This window comes from Cotesia glomerata, linkage group LG8 (genome assembly GCF_020080835.1).
Source record: "Cotesia glomerata isolate CgM1 linkage group LG8, MPM_Cglom_v2.3, whole genome shotgun sequence".
In the NCBI taxonomy this organism is placed as follows: Eukaryota; Metazoa; Arthropoda; class Insecta; order Hymenoptera; family Braconidae; genus Cotesia; species Cotesia glomerata.
This window is the reverse complement of record NC_058165.1, coordinates 8236037-8254019: the sequence shown is the minus strand read 5'-3', so window position 1 is coordinate 8254019 and position 17983 is coordinate 8236037. Positions and strand designations below refer to the sequence as shown.

General features: G+C 29.3%; 1 protein-coding gene across 5 annotated transcripts in view; it reads left to right on the top strand.

The window, feature by feature from the left end:
- Positions 1 to 17983, top strand: part of LOC123270357 (paired box protein Pax-5) — a 102400-nt gene that overhangs the window by 16318 nt on the left and 68099 nt on the right. For 4 of the 5 annotated variants that reach the window (XM_044736361.1, XM_044736357.1, XM_044736362.1 and 1 more), the window contains exons 2-3: positions 1849 to 2099; positions 3721 to 3750. In XM_044736361.1, coding sequence (XP_044592296.1) covers positions 1922 to 2099; positions 3721 to 3750 — 208 coding nt within the window. In that variant the 5' untranslated portion in view covers positions 1849 to 1921. The remainder of the gene's footprint in view (positions 1 to 1848; positions 2100 to 3720; positions 3751 to 17983) is intronic. The other variant, XM_044736358.1, reaches the window with a different exon arrangement.

Sequence of the window (17983 nt, the reverse complement as noted above, 5' to 3'; positions counted from 1 at the left end):
CTGCACTTGTTCATGAGAAAATTTATTTATTTATACATTGAAAGTTGAAAGTAATCATTACTATTATTATTATCATTATCAGTAATAATGCCGAGTATTGACTTTTAGAGACCAAGGCCACCCAAGCCGGCAATTTTATTTTATTTGCTGTTTAGAGGTTTATTTTCTATTTAAAAGGTGTAAATTTGCTGGGGTTGCAAAATTCTGTTGATTGATGGATAAATCGGATTGTGTGCAAGTGTTGCTGTTCATGAGCTAATCAGAAAAAAAAATTAAGTTGAACCAAAAAAATTTTGTCAAAAATTTGTCCGTTGACTAGAAGCTTTTTTTATAAATAAAATAATTTTTTATTGAAATATCATTTATTCGTAAATTAACGTAAAAGAATTTACATTAAAAAGTACTAGACTTGAAAATTTAATTAATGATTATCTGAGCTGAACAAGTAAATAGTTAACTTAATAGTATTAATGTTATTAGCTTGATAATATTTATTTCATTATTTTTATTAGAAACTAAAAATAATGTAAATTTAACCCAAAGGCCGGACTCGAACCCTCATCGATGTTTGCTCTTAAAAAAAAGTGATACCACTTCACCAGTACACCGTTCAAGTACCAGACTTTAATCTATTGATATATTAGTAATATGTGACTTTGTTTGGGATTTGTCGGCGTCGCTGCTGTCGAATTGTCTAAAGCCAATAACATCATCTTCGAGAGTTTAATTATTTTATTTTGGAGTAAGTTAAATGAATCTCTTATTTCGAGAAATTTTATTTTGTTAGTCCGAAATATTTTATATTTAAATGCAAAAATAAATAAATATTTTAACTTTATTGAATGTTTTCTATGCAGAGTTAACTATTTACAAAATTTATTCGGTTCAAAAAAATTTTAATGTATACCAATAATCTTACACAATCAAAACTTAAAATATAAAAATATAATATCTTTTCTTTAACCACATAATTTTTCCCGAGGCCTCACTAAATTTCTTCTCAATCACGGAACAATAAAAAGAAAAAGAAATAAAAAAAAACTTACCTGATCTCAATATTGAAATCCAGTTCACGGGTTTCCGGCGGTGTAAATAAAAAAGTTGAATAAACGGTAGCTAGTAACCAGTCAAATTATAGCTCATTCATCTTGCTTTCATTCATCTGGTAAACGGATCCTCTCTCTTACCTGGTACACCACACACTAGTCCTCATCCAGCCGGTCCTAAGTCATCGGTAATAAGCAAAAAAGATCACCCAAGAAACCCGATTACGGAGCAAACCTCCTCGCCACAATAACACCAGTAAAGTGAGAGCCAATACATTCAGAGATGAAAAGAGATGAGACGAAATGAGAGGAGATGAAAATACTACCAAGAAATTATCAACTTGGGCGAGATAAAAAGCGTAGCAAAGTCAATTTTACATTGCTAGCTCTGCATTATTTTAATAATACAATTTATATAATAAGCATCATAAAAATAATAATAAATAATTCCATAAAATTCCTTTTGAGATAAGTTCTCACATGCCTAGGTTCATTTAAAATTTCTAATCTCCAGAAAATCGTGAAAATTTATGGAATAAAAAAAACATTGCAAAATGATTTTTTTTTTTTTTAATATTTTTACGTTTTATTTTAATACGATTGATTAGAAGTGATTTTACATCAAATCTTTTAAAAAATAATAATAATAATAATACTCCATCCAACTCTAGATTTTTATAGTATTTCGAAACAATTATTACAACACCGTGACGAATCAATTTCAAAAAATAATTATTTAATTAGGATTATACCTTTTGGACTGGTTTTTTTAATAAATTTTGCTTTCTAATGGGTGTTCCAGGTTTTTTATCAATTGAAAAGGCCGCGTTGAGGCCTGAGATCCATTTCGCGAAGAAAACAACGAGATTGAGGCTATGATCAGCATGGAGTTGCCGCCACATTCGACGCAGCACGGGGCGCTTCACCTCGGAGTAAACCCGGGTGACAGTGCTCTAGCTGCCATGCACTCCCACCACCAGGAGTCAATGGGTCTTCAGCATCACGGCCACGGGAACACTTCTGGAGGTATGATTGAGGAGACAAAGAAAAAACGTACGTTTCTTCTTATGATTCCGTTTTTATCTATTAATAATTAATAATTAATTCACTGATGAAATAGTTTATTAACTGTTAATTATTTAATGTTAAAAAATTCATAATTAACAGTTGATAAAGTTAATAAAATATTAACCAACCCTTTTATCAGTGTATGGTCGAAGTTGAAAATAATAATAATTAATGATGAAATTTAAGGGCCAGGCCGCACGCAGTTAGAATCCGTCCCGTAACCGACTAAGCCCTTGGATGATCGTTTGAACAATTGTTGCATTTATTTATTTTTAATATTTTTTAAAACTACGTAGCGCGTAAGCTGATTAACGCAATTGTTAGCAGACAAGGAATCCTTTATTGTACGGAGAACCGCTACCTTGTGCTCGTTGTTCTTTGAAGAAAGTATTTTTGTTAATCACGGTATTAAATTGAGTGATACATTTACGATTTGTGTGGTCTTAATAAGTAAGAATCAATTCTTTGTCTATAAGGTGTAAGGTGTTGCTCTGATTGACATACGGGATGTTTTATTGCCGTTGATTGTCGCCAGAGGCAGTATCACATAAATCAAGTCTAGGGACACAGTGTTAGTCTGTTATATGCCATACCGGGCGCTCCACAATCCCCTCGGGCTAAAGACTTGTTTATAAACTTGGCATCCAGTCCAAAATGCGGACAAGAAGGAGATCAATTACCACACTTAATGTAACTACTCATCTCTTCATTAAACTTATATCTTGTTGGTATATGTATACATGTGTGTCTATACAGACTCCAATCCTGGTAGTGGTACTTGTTTCCGAGGTTTATTTATTAGCTGACAACGTGTTAATTCTGTTAGGTTATTTTGTTTAAAAGTTATTGAGTTGTAAGGAATTTCTTCTAGTATAACAAAAATTTTTTTTTTGAATGATTTTTTTCTACTGGAAATAGAGGATTTGAAAATTTGGCTACATTGTCACTTTAAATATCTTGAATTTTTATTGATTTTTCTGTCCAACTTGATGTATTTTTTTTTTGTTTTTTTCAGCTCAATTTCATTAAATAATGATTAAAAAATGATCTTACCAATGAATTATAAAAAAATTTGAGGCAAAAATGGCTTAAATTGAAAAATTGAACTATATCGTCACTTTGAGAATCGCGAATTTTGATATTTTTTTGCCTTCTCTCAAGTCAATTTCACTGAAAATACTTAACAAATAATCACACATTTGAATTGTAAAAAAATTTGAAGTGCAAGTTGCTTAAATTGAAAAATTGAACTGCATCGTCACAAAATTCAAGTCCAACTTTATCAACTAAAAATTTCATCAAAATTAATAAGGATAATTTTTCTCGAATTACTGCAATAAACATGAAAAAGAATTCTTAATACATTCTTTACCCTCTGGTACAGATATAAGGTTTTATTTATGCCTCATCTCTACAAACGATCCAGCTCTACAAATAAGCTGGTTAGAACTTAGCATCTAGACTCTGACATATATTGCACTTGTCATAATAAATAGCTCCCATATATATAATAACACATAACATATATCCACCTTATATTATATTATAAGTTATAACTTATCACAACAAAGTATAAATAATTTTAATTTGAATATTTTTTTTTCAGACGATGGAGGCCACGGCATGAACCAGGATGGTGAGTCTTATATCAATTACACTTTTTATTTAATAAACAAACATATTTTATGTGAAATACCCATGTCGTGATTCATCACATTAGAGACATGAGTACTTTGTACCAATGAAATCGCGTGTATCGTATCCGAGTGTTAGGATCTATCATTGCTTTCGTATTCATTTATACTAAGTAATTAGAACAAGTATAAATTTTATTTATAATGTCATAAATTATATAAAATTCTGCTTTTTATGCGAGTACTTAATCTTGTGAAAAAAATTTTTAAGTAATTTTTTTTTTTTTTATATACGGCCGAAAGTAAAAAATTTTACTTTGTCGTTGCTTATGATATGGCGAATTGAAAAATTTTTTTTTTTTTGACTAAATTTTATGAAAAATAATCAATAAAAAATCTTACGTGAAAATTTTGCGCTACAAGTGGCCTTAAGCCTGATAAAAAATAATCAGTAAACAATTTTACATTTTCAAAAGTTTTGAAAAAATTTGGGGCAGAAGTGGCTTAAAATTAAAAATTGAACTGGATCGTCACTTAAAGTAAAGCTAATTTTTTAATGTTTTCGTCTTAATTTTATTTAAAATTTTGTAGAAATTTTAGGTACACGTGACGAGATGCAGTAAGCTTGAAAATTTTACTGCATCGTCACTTGAAAAAAAAAAAATTTTTTTTTACAAATGTGACACTTCATTAATTTTGAGACGAGTTACAAGATTGAGAATTTCAATCGCCAAAAAATTTCAATTACGTGGGCAATTATCGTGAACCTGGATCAAATAATTTATTAAACACGTAGAGAAAAAAAATGAGATAAGATGAAAAAGCCTGAAGGATCGGGTGCGATGTTAGTTAACAATTTGCACTGACATAAAACAAAACTCTGACAGATTTCATCACGATCTGACGTAAACAATTTGCGAATGTAAATACCTGTTTAATATTATATTGAGTCGGTCCGTGTGAGCCCGAGGTGCGTCTCTCACACCTACAGCTAGCACATTAAACCCTTATTTAAACTCCATCTGCATGATTACCCCCTGTCTACATATATAGCCACCGGTATCAAGTCCCGCAACCATCTCAACCTCCTCAGCTTTTTACTTTTATAAACATAAAGTAATAATGCACTTGACACAGTCTACATGTGTAAATATATGTGCCGAGGAATTGTACGTAACATGTGTTATTATCTATTGTAAGTTCATGGGAGTCTTTATCACTTGCATACTTGTTTTCACTTTCAGCTTTTGTTCTCGAAAAAATAATAAATAACATTGCGTTTTATTAATGCATATGAGAACTCAGACATTGCGGTCTAGTTCACATCGTACTCAATTTACTTGCACTCTTTATATGTCGCTTAAAGTTTTGTTTAATTATGTTTTACAACTTTTAATTCAGTTTTTGTATGGTTTATTTGTATACAAGTGACGATGCAGTTTATTTCTCCGCTTCTAGTCACTTCTACTTACGATTTTTTAAAAATTTCAAGTACTTTTTTATAATTCCTAAATAATCAAACCTAAAGCAAAAACAAAAAATGTATCTTTCGTTAATTTTGCAATGACAATACAGTTCAATTTTCAAATTTCAGCTACTTTTATCTCAAATTTCTCTAAAATTTAAATGTAAAGGTACTTATTGATGACTCCTGAAGAATCTTAACCAAAAAAACAATGAAATAATATCATCTTTCGTTAACTTTGTAATGACAATGCAGTTCAATTTTAAATTTGTATTCATTTTTACCCAAAATTTCTCAAAAATTTCAACGTTGGAACATTTTTAGATGACTTCTAAAATTATGCAAACATGCTTGTATATCTACTTCTGTAGTACGTTTCTGTTCTTCAGAAACTGTACTTTCAGAAAATCCCTAGGGGTAGAAATTCTATTTAGTATAGAAGTAGTTATTTCACAAATAAGATGTCTAATTAATACAATGACGATGCAATCCATTTTTCAATTTCCCTCTCTTTTTTTCCAAATTCATCATAAACTCTCTCTCAAAATTACTAATACCTAACAAATCTACACTGTAAAAAATTTTTTGGACTCGGTGTGGTGTAAATGATTCGGTGTTAAAATTTTTTACACGGTCGGTGTGAAAATCACACTAAGTGTAATGTTAAATTGAACGGTGTGAATCCTAAATTTTACACCACCAAGCGTGTAAATGTATTTCCTGAAAATTTCTCATTAATTAATTTAATTGCTTAGTTTCAGACTTGTACGATATTAAATTATAAATATAAACATGTAGAAATAAATATTTAAAAGTATGTTTTTTTTTTTTATATTATGCTATTTTACGGAGTAAAATCATTCCAATGTTAATCTTAACATTATTGGAAAGTCTGCAACAAGAATGTTAATATTCAAGTTGTTAAAAATTTATCTAATTATACGATGGATCATATGTTAGAGTCTATTGATAAAAATGCGAATGTTTATAGTGTTAAATACATTTTTATATATATTTTTAAAGACATAAGCTCATCCCGATGTTACACTTATCAAGAATCTTCATTTAAGTACCCACATCATTTTTTCATATATTTATATACATTACATATATGTTGATGTATACATGAAAAATATATCAAAATGCATGTGAGTACTCAAATGAAAGCTCTTGATGAGTGTAACATCGGGATGAGCTTACATTTTTAAAAATATCAATAATTAAGAAATGACCTTGTATCTTGTGAACTATTGACATTTTTAAAGATATAAGCTCATCCCGATGTTACAATCATCAAGACCTTTTATTTGAGTACCCACATGCATTTTGATATATTTTTCATATACACACATATATATAATATATATAAATATATGAAAAATTGATGTGGCTACTCAAATGAAAGGTCTTGATGAATGTAACATCGGGATGAGCTTATATTTTTAAAAATATCAATAATTAAGAAATGACCTTTTATTTTGTCAACTATTGACATTTTTAAAGATATAAGCTCATCCCGATGTTACACTCATCGAGACCTTTCATTTGAATACCCACATGCATTTTTGATATATTTTTCATATATACATATATAATATAATAATATATATAATATATATAAATATATGAAAAATTGATGTGGGTACTCAAATGAAAGGTCTTGATGAGTGTAACATCGGGATGAGCTTATATCTTTAAAATAACGTCAATAGTTAAAAAAGTAAAGTGCAATTTCACAAAAGTTATTATTTAAGAAAACAAAATTTTATTTATTTATAGTTCACAAGTTACGGCCGTCACATAGTGACTGCAAGGTTGCTAGTAATAGTTATTAAATTTTCAAAGTTATAAATAATAACACGGAATAGTGTAAAACAGTAAATTACACCGTGTTAAATTTACACGAGTGAAATTTTTACACGGAGGAAATTTTACACCGACATTTCACACTTACATGGCTGTGTAAAAGTCCCTGAGTCCAACTTTACACCGAAATTTTTTACAGTGTAAGCCCAAAAAAATCAAAAATCGCAAAAATTATCCAACTTCCATTTCGTATGCAATTCGATAAAACTCGCTCCAATTAAAAAAAAAAAAAAAAAAAAAAAAAAAAAACAAGCAAATCTAAAACCAAAAGCAGCCTTAAGAACAAGAAAAAAAAAAGAAAACTAAATAAATAACCCGACGTAATATTAGCATTCGCGATTGGAGAACGCGAGTAGCCGTACTTACCCGATTATGTAAGACAACTCGCGTTCTACTGTACTCTCGACTAACACACACGTCCCTTGCCCCAGCTCGAGAATGCGCGAATAGATTCCACTCTCGTTTATCCTTGCAAAGACTTTATCACCGGCAATTCGTTTTAGGACTGCGGAATAACATCCCACACGTTTCTGATGATCTACCATTCCTTTAAATAAATAAATGAATAAGTACATTTACACTCACTAGCTCAGATTTAAATACTGACAACCACGCCTCGCAAACAAAAAATCATAATAATAAATAATATAATATAATATCACACGCACATTTAAATCCTCTTAGCTATGCCACATTTCATTCCCTTGCCTCTAAATCACACATAAACGTATCTAATCGCAATAACGGATAGGAGCTGCGTTATCATTTTATTTTCATTATTTTATAAAAAAAAAAATGATAATAAAAATAAAAAATAAAAAGGAGTAATTTGTTACGCGATTGAGATTCTCATATAATTTGTTATGCTCAGCGCGTTGAGATTATTAACTTGATTGTGCATAAACTTTTTATTCTGGTTACTCTGCAGTCAGTTTCAGTTTGTCGTCGTTGTTATTATTATTAAATATAAATCTGTATATTCATATCAATTCGATTTATATTCACCCAGATTATATGTAATATAAGATGGAGAAAGAAAATAATCTATAATATCGCATCGGATGAATATTTTTGTGTCACCAAATTTTTAACCCGGAAAATTACGAGGAAGACTCGCGGATGTTTATTACAAATTTTTACTTGAAATAATTGTGCAGAGTGAGTTTGCATGGAGAAGAGCCGAGTCAAGTGAAACGGTATTGATTGGGACGCTTTGGACAGTGATACGGTCTGATGTCGGAATGCTTTAGAGAGGATGCGTGACGAGGTACGTGACGTGTCAGTTAGATCTTGGTACGTCCTACATGGTTCATGGTACATGGTACTGTTGAGGAGAATAGGGACTGGATGGACGGATGGATGGATTGAGGTAAAGGAGAGAAGATCGAGGATCGAGAGGATCTTTTTATGCATTTAGTTTGTTCGCATGTGCATATGGCTCCAACCGGCGATGTCTAAGATCTAGGTTGACCAGGGTGTGGCTTCTCTTTCTCTTTCTCTTTCTCTTTCTTGCAACGGTATTACGTGCATACCTATCATTTTAATCAAAATCATATGCTTTTTGTTTTACTATTTTATGCTTTACTATTACTAGTTTTTATTTTTTCAGATTTATTTAGAGGTATTTGTGGTTGATTTTAGTTCTGAGTTTCAGTTGTCAATCAGGTTTTTCGATATTGACTAGTCGAGAGTTTAGGTTTTTTTAAGATGTAAATATTGGTGTAATTTCTAATGTTTAGGGAAAAAATTAGGTTAATTATAAAAAATTTCAATTGATAATGATATTAGTGCCTCGAAAAAAAAAATTAGCAAAATTTATTGAACCAAGATAATCACTTTAAAGAGCTTCATTGTCTTGATTTATGCAGAAAAATTCATTAATAGCGAAATTTTTCTTGATTTAAGTAAATTTTACTTTCGTCGAATCAAGTTAATTTTTTTTTGACATTAATGATTATAATTACTAGTTGACAATGACTCATGATATTGATATCGCTGACACTGATAATAATATTTTTAACATTAATAATGCTATTGATATTGCTAATCTTTATCATAATAATACACAGTAAAAAATTTTTCGTCATTGTGTAGAGTGTTAAAATTTGTGTGTTGAATATTATACTCTAGTGTGTAGAATTTAACATTCTAGTGTGTTAAATCATTAAACACACAAATTTTAACACTCTACACAATGACGAAAAATTGTTACTGTGTAATATTGCTGATAATGATATTGATATCGCTGATCATGCTTCTTATATTGGTGATATTAATAACGATATTGTTATTTCTGACATTGATATTGTTGATATTGATATTGTTGATAATGACATAATATTAACATTGTCAATTTTAATATTGATACTGCTTATATTGACAATGACATTAATATCACTGATAAAGCTACTTATATTGCTGATATTGATAGTGACATTAATATTGCCGATGTTGAGACTGATATTGTTGATACTGATATCACTACGGTTGATATTGATATTGGTATTAATATTACAGTTGTTGATATTAACATTGATATCACTAATATTGACATTGTTGATAATGATATTGATATGGCTGAAAATTGTGTTGTTGATAATGATATTAATATCGCTGATATTGATGATGATATTGCTAGTGGTATTGATATTGATATTGTTCATGATGAGATGATTTCTAAATCAAAAAAATTAAATTGCCGTCCATAAATATCGACTAATTGGAATAGTATTATATTTATTATAAAATTACGTATGATAGTCGTCCTTAGCAATAAACATAATGGAGAATTAGAAATTCGGTATAATTCTCCCTCTCTCAGTCTCTGTCTCAGGGATTTAAAATTTGCAGGCGAGTTTTCTTGATTGCGATCATTGATAGATACGACGGCTCGTTTTATATACTCGTTCAAGCTCTGCATGCTGCAAATTCTACATACCAAAGGATAGAACAGACTCGGTAGTAACTCGGTACTGGGTACTGGTACTCCTGGTGGTATCAGTGCAGCAGCTTGCGAGCGTCGTTATACCGCTAGAATCACAACTACGACTTTCTCTGGAGCCAACCGGTGGCCTACGGCTCTCTTATCTATTTAATATCTCGTATCAGCTCCGACTTTAATCCTTAAAAATTTTTTCATTACTTTTACCGGCACTTTATTCTCGGCTGCCATTTATAATTGTAATAAATATTTATTATTTTTTTTAATTTTACCTCATTTAAATTATCATTTTCCGATTACAAAAATAATTATGTTATTGTAATTTGTATTATTATTATAATTATAAATATATAGAGTAACACTTAACGTTTTCTTGGGCCGTTATCATACGATCGATTTAGTAACGGTTCTACAGTCTTAATGGTCTTCCAAGGACGCGGACTCTAGCTTCTCCAGTCTCAGAGTATCAGTGCAATAATAGTACGGATTACTTGTATTGAGTATTATTATTATTATTATTATTATTATTATTATTATTATATTAAGTAAGTTCAAAAATAAATAACTTCCCGATCAATCGCATAAAATTCAACAATCCTCCTTTTTTGTTCAATATCAACATCTAGGTGTATTAATAGTAATTACTGATATGATGATGCTGTTATTAGTTGTGGTTCAGGTATTCGATAAGAGAGGCAGAGGCGAATGATTAGTACGAGTTATGTTGGTAGGCGTGATTGACTGGTTTGTTTATGTTTTTATTTAGGTCTGACGGCTGACAGTTTACTTTTAATTACTTAGGTAACTGTTTCATTTTTTTAGACAGGTTCGAGGCGGTACGGAGAAATCTGTTAGGTTTTATGGGGAAAATTTGTTAAAAGTAGTTGGATTAGTTGTCGAACAAACTTCACATTTTAAGTGATTCAAAATTAGTACACTAAAAAATGGATTTTTTACTATTTAATAATTGTTAATGAATAAATTTTTGACATTAATAAATGATGTAATGATAATTTGTTAACAGTTGATAAATTATTTATTAAGTAAAATTTATCAAAAGTTAATAAATAATTGTTAATAGTTCAAAAACTTTTATTATAGCAGTTAATAATTATTTGTTGATTATTAATAAATATTTATTAATTGTTGATAAACATTTGCTTAGACCCTAGAGTATAAAAATTAAACTTTGAGACTTTCTAAAACCCTGTAAAAATTCAATAGATAATTTCATTGGATCATAATCTTTACATAGTAAAAAATTTGTGGAGTGAACGCGGAGTGAATGAAGAGTGAATGATTTTTAATTGATTCACTCCCAGCGGGAGTGATATTTACTCCGAGAAGGAGTTAATTTTTATTAATCATAAAATTCACTCCGCATTCACTCCCAAAATAAATGAATTTAGAAATAAATAAATTTTTGTAAAGAAAATATTTTTATAAACCCTTTTTATATTTCATTATTAAAAATTTAATTTATTATTTTTAATGATATTTCATTTTAATTATTATTATAATGTTTTTATTTATTTTTTTTTTATAAATTAATTATAATTAAAAATTGTCAAAAAAAAATATGTATATATATATATAATAATATATAATATATATATATATATTAGGGTGATCCAAAAAAAAAATTTTTTTTTTCCAAACAGGCTCAAAAGTTTCTTTTAGGTGTAAAAAAATTTCTGTGAAAAGATGAGCCCTTAATATTAATATTAAGATTGTCCTCATCGCATTTTTTTAATTCCCATAAGAATAACATGGGAAAAATTTTTTTTGCATCTTCTGATTTTTGTACCGTTCAAACGACTGATTGACTGATAAATCGCTGTTTTAATCTTCATAGAGAATTGAACGCTCTACAAAAAAGGTCTGATAACATTTTTTGATTTGTTCACGCGTTCAAAAGTTATTCAAGATCAAAGTTCAATTTTTCAAAAATTTGATCGAATTTTATAAATTACACCGAAACTGTTGGTTTCAGTGTCAAAATAAGGATAAAATTTTTTGTCAAACATAAATTAGACTTCTGATAAATTTTGACTAATAATTTTGTTTTATTCAATCAAATAAATATGATGCTTTTAAGGAATTTTTTTGCAATAAATCAAAAAATAAACAATTTTATTCTATTATTATGTTCACATTCTTTTTTTTAATAAGTTTTGCTTAAAAAATTGCTTATCTATTTATATTAAATATTTATGATTGAAGTGATTTTTTATAACAATTTGGAAAACGTTGTCGATGGCCCCGAACAACCTGCAATAAATACTGCAACTGTTCTTCATCTTTAGTTAGGCAGCAGTTATATTCTTCAATTAATGCAACACCCCGTTCAGCAACGTCGTTCTTTACTTTCAAAGTTTTGAAAAATTCCAGACATGTTTTGTAGCTGTCATCATTGGGCCATGTAGAAATATCTTCTTCTATGAAATCAGAGAGTAAACCAAATTTTTTAAACAGCTCTAATGAGTTTTTCGAAACAAAGTCGCTTAAATCGTTATCTAATGATGATTATAAATTTACATCCTCTACATGATATCGCTGCTCCATTAATGTAGAGCCCTCTCGAGTGTTAATGGCATAAAGCTTTTTCATTTTAATATAGATCGGAACATTGTCATCAAATAATGAGATTGTGGCCAACTCGTCATTTAAATACCACAAATGTTCCTTCATCTTTCTGCAAGCTTCTTATGACACCACCGAGTCAATTTTTTTTATTTAAAATCAAATTTTTCATCAACTCTAGATCTTTGTAAGGTGCCAGAATAGCAGATGTTGCCGTGTACCAATCTTCAATGTAAAATAAAATTACGAAGATACACACTTGACGTAAACTTTTTATTTCACGAGGGGAAAGATGAAATTGATCCCGAAAAATAAACATTTTCAAACTATAGATGGCTTTTGACATCCATCGCGCATGATGCATAGCACCAGGACACTTGAAAGTGTACGTATCGGTTGGACAACTACCAAGAAAAACTAAAGATAATACCAAAAGCTCCCGGTAATCATCTCGAGGCTGAGACATCAAAAAACCAAATTAATAAACATAAGTTGAAAGTATTAGTTTTGATTGTATCAAGGAAATATAATGAACAGTTTTTACCTTTATCTTCATTTAAAGCGCTTGCTACAGTTTCATCCTCTATTCCACTTTTATATTTGGTTTGATCAATGTTATCCCATCTTTTTTTAAAACGAAGGAAAATCGGAACGTTAGGACCAGATGTAGTGGTCCGAAAAACTTCAAAAACTCCTCGTAAAACAATTTCCAATACATGATGACGACAAGGAAGCCACACCAATTTTCTCCCCAATGCTTTGTCAATTTGAACACATGTACCTTTATAAACGCCTACAACAAGAACAGATAAAAATATATAAAAACATAAGATCTTGATTTTAAGGCGAGAGCATACCTACGCTCACGCTGAAGTCATGCAGTAGAAATCAAATATAATAATGACATAAGTACTTGTAATTATTAAATAAAGTTTACCTGTGTTGACAGCTGCAGTATCGAAACACATTGCTTTTACGTAAGGAGCAATGTTCCATTGATTCAACGTCGAAATAACAGCTAAAGCTTGTTGATAAGCAGTTCCACTATCAGCTTTAGGGACTCCAAGAAGCTGATCAACTCCAGAGACAGAAAGTAGAACTGCTAAACGGTCAACAGACTGTGAATCAGCTATATCGGGCAAAATTTTACCGTCCCAGTGGACAACATAACGATTATCAGAACGGAATTCTTCTTTCAAATCTTGCACCGTAGCTTAAATTAAGAGTAGAAAGATCGATTCCTACACTCTTAAAAGCAGCAGCTGAAATAAAAGTAGCATTCCTATTTGTTACTTTTGCTCGATCTAGTGCTGCACATAATTCGGGTGTCATCATATCAATTTTGTTTGGTTGACACTGTTGACTTAGCTGATTTTCAAAGTCAGATACAACATTTGATGTCTGACTAGATGTTGTTGCTGATAAACCAGATAGTAATACTACGGATTTTTGGGTAACAAGCATCATATCAACAGCAGGTTCATCTGCATCTAAATAGCAAAAGTTGTTTATATAAAACAGATAGTTATAGTTGATTAAGAAAGTATACTGATAGAAGGATTTCTTAGCATTTAAGATGATTTCTTTGCATTTAAAAAATTATTTCTTAAACATCTTTTCTTAGCATTTAAAAATATTTCTTAGTATTTATATTTCTTAGTATTTAAGAAATAATTCTTAAATACTAAGAAATATTTTTTAAATACAAAGAAATCTTTTGAAATACTAAGAAATTCTTCTATCAATGTAAATATAAATTGTAGTATAAACTTACCAGCTGAATCTACAACCATTATATCTTGATTTTGATCTTCTTGTTGTGTTACAGTGTTATTATCAATAAATCCGAATCGATTTTTTGATCTTTGCCCGGCCAAGAACAACTTTTTCTCTTCATCAATGTATTTATCGACGTTCAGTTTGGCGATATCAAATAAATTTTTTCATTTTTGAGAAAAATTTGATTCTTTCTTCTTTTGTGTTACTGATTTTTTGCGCTTACAATTCCTCTGTATCTTTTTGACTTCATCTAATAAATTTGAAAGTTTTTTTTGCGCAAATTGCTCGCCACACGTTGGAATACCAGCTTCGGATCACTTTTCTTGAACTTTCGTTATTGTCAAATTGATACTGTGTTTATGTTGAAATTTTAAAACTTTTTTCTGGTAGAGAAATACCGACATAACCTCTACCAAACTAGGAAGTTTGCGTCCACTAAAATTTTCAATTGGATCATTCACAATACGACTCAAGTAATCCATGGTCAACTTGAAATTAAGCTCAAATAATTTTTTAAATTAATATCATGTAATAGATAATAATAACTTTAAATAACTCTGACTTTGTTAAAATAAAAATGCTAAGGACAAAAATTTTTGGTTCAGTATGTTTATCATAATAATAACATAGCTCTGAAGCTCTGAGCTCCATCTATTGGGAAATAATTTTTTTATCGACGGAGCAAGAAAATAATAGTGTTTATCGACTGAAAATTTAAAAGATCAAATTGGCCATTTGTATCTGAAATTACAAAAATTTTTTTAAAGATATTTATTTATTTATTTTCCATCTTATAGCAATGGAATAAATACTATTATTTACATGTACCACATGTATCAGAAGTCTAATTTATGTTTGACAAAAAATTTGATCCTTATTTTGACACTGAAACCAACAGTTTCGGTGTAATTTATAAAATTCGATCAAATTTTTGAAAAATTGAACTTTGATCTTGAATAACTTTTGAACGCATGAACAAATCAATAAATGTTATCAGACCTTTTTTGTAGAGCGTTCAATTCTCTATGAAGATTGGAACAGCGATTTATCAGTTAATCAGTCGTTTGAACGGTACAAAAATCAGAAGATGAAAAAAAAATTTTTCCCATGTTATTCTTATGGGAATTAAAAAAATGCGATGAGGACAATCTTAATATTAATATTAAGGGCTCATCTTTTCACAGAAATTTTTTTACATCTAAAAGAAACTTTTGAGCCTGTTTGAAAAAAAAAAATTTTTTTGTTTTTTTTGAACACCCTAATATATATATATATATTAGGGTGCTTTTTTTTTTTCAACTATTTCTTTTTTTCGGTCCCATCATGAAATTTTGTTGCAAGTACCCAAGAAAAAATACCCTGAAAGTTTAGGCCCTTAATATTAATATTAAGACCTCGACCCAGGCGTTGAAAGATATCCCCTTTAAAAAACACAGGAACACTGATTTTTTTGTGTTTAAATTTCTGTAGCTCAGTGGCATTTTATAGCATCGCTTTGACCATGGACGGATTTTTTTCAGAATTAAATGTTCTACAAAAGTGTCCATTGCGGCCAAGCCGTAACTCGGACCGGCGAGGTAATACAGGCCTCTAAATTTAAACACAAAAAAATCAGTGTTCCTGTGTTTTTTAAAGGGGATATCTTTCAACACCTGGCTCAAGGTCTCAATATTAATATTAAGGGCCCAAACTTTCAGGGTATTTTTTCTTGGGTATTTGCAACAAAATTTCACGATGGGACCGAAAAAAAAAATAATTGAAAAAAAAAAGCACCCTAATATATATATATATATATATATATATATATATATATATATATATATATATATATATATATATATATATATATATATATATACTAGCGGACCTGACAGACGTTGTCTTGTAAACACGTCTTAAATTTAGAAATTTTAGGAATGAGCTTGTATAGTTAAAAACATCATTAGTTAACAATATGCAATGGGCATTCTTCAATAATTAACATTTTCGTAAATATAAGCCCATTCTGATTTTATACTCATCAAGAGCTTTCATTTGAGTACCCACATGCATTTTTGATATATTTTATATATTTCACAAATACCATATATATAAAATATATAAAAAATGTTAATAATTAAGAAATGACATTGTATCTTGTCAACTAATGATATTTTTAAAGATATAAGCTCATCCCGATGTTACACTCATCAAGACCTTTCATTTGAGTACCCACATGAATTTTTTCATATATCTTGTATATATGATATTTATAACATATATGAAAAGTGCATGTGGGTAGTCAAGGTCAACAACAATTTATAAATAAAAAATCTATTAAATAAACATTTTCTCGTGGACTGAATTGTGAATCTAAACCATTCTGGAATCCACCGGAAGACACACAAAAAATTTCATTAAAATCGGTCCAGCCGTTTAGGAGGAGTTCAGTGACAAACACACGCACAGAAGAAATATATATATAAAAATTCATTTTGAGATTTTTTTTGTAGAACGAAAATTCATTCTTATGTTATTTATTTTAAAAACTCCGAACGCGGATGTTTTTCGGAGTGAAATTCGAAATCACTCCGCAAATAAAAACTCCGGATTCACTCCCTACGCGGAGTGATTAATTACTTCACTCCGGAACTTCGAGTGATGGGAGTGAAATGGAAGTGAAATTCACTCCCGATTCACTCCGGATTTTTTACAGTGTAATTATTGTCGAATTAAAAAATATCAAAAATAAAATTACTAGAAATAAAAGAAATAAACTAATAACTCAAAATAAAAAATAAAATAAATTTGATTACAAAGTATGTTCCAAAATTTTCTGCCAGATGGCTAGATTTCTCGTACTTAAAATTCTAAAATTTGAGTATTTAAGATTATTAAAAAATTTCCAGAAGTCCAGAATTCGAATCTCAGACAAAGTAATTTGTTATATGTACTGATAGAAGGATTTGTCAATCATTCAAAAGTTTTATTAACGATTAATAAATGATTTTTTAATATAAATTGATTTAATAAATATTTATCTATTGTTAATAAACATTTGTTTAGACTCTTGAATAAAAAGTGAGTAAAAATTAAACTTTGACACTTTTTATAGTCTTAAAACTTCAATAGATAATTCCATTAGATCAAAATCATTGATTATTTTCGAATTAAAAAATATCAAAAATAAAATTAATAATAAAATGATAGTTGTAATAAATTACAGAATTTTTTTTCCGGTGAAAATAATGAGTGAATTGTATCTTTATTAGAAAAAGTTATTGTATTATTTGTTTATAAATAATCTTCATATTTTACCGTTAACAAGACATATTTACTCCAAAAAAATTAATTAACTGGCAATAAATGTACTTTTCTTTCAAAAAAATAATTAGTCATATTTAATAAATAACCAAATTGTTTCCAAATAAATGATTTCATCAACAGTTAAAAAATTCTTCTATCAGTTAATGATCCCTATTACTGCAAGGTTGACAAAAAATTTCCTTAATTTGTCGAATTACGATCAATTGAAGTTGAAACCTCGGTACAGAGTATGTTAAGTACAAAGTAATTATCTAATTATGTGTAGAAAGGTTCATTGAAAAGGCGATAGAGCATA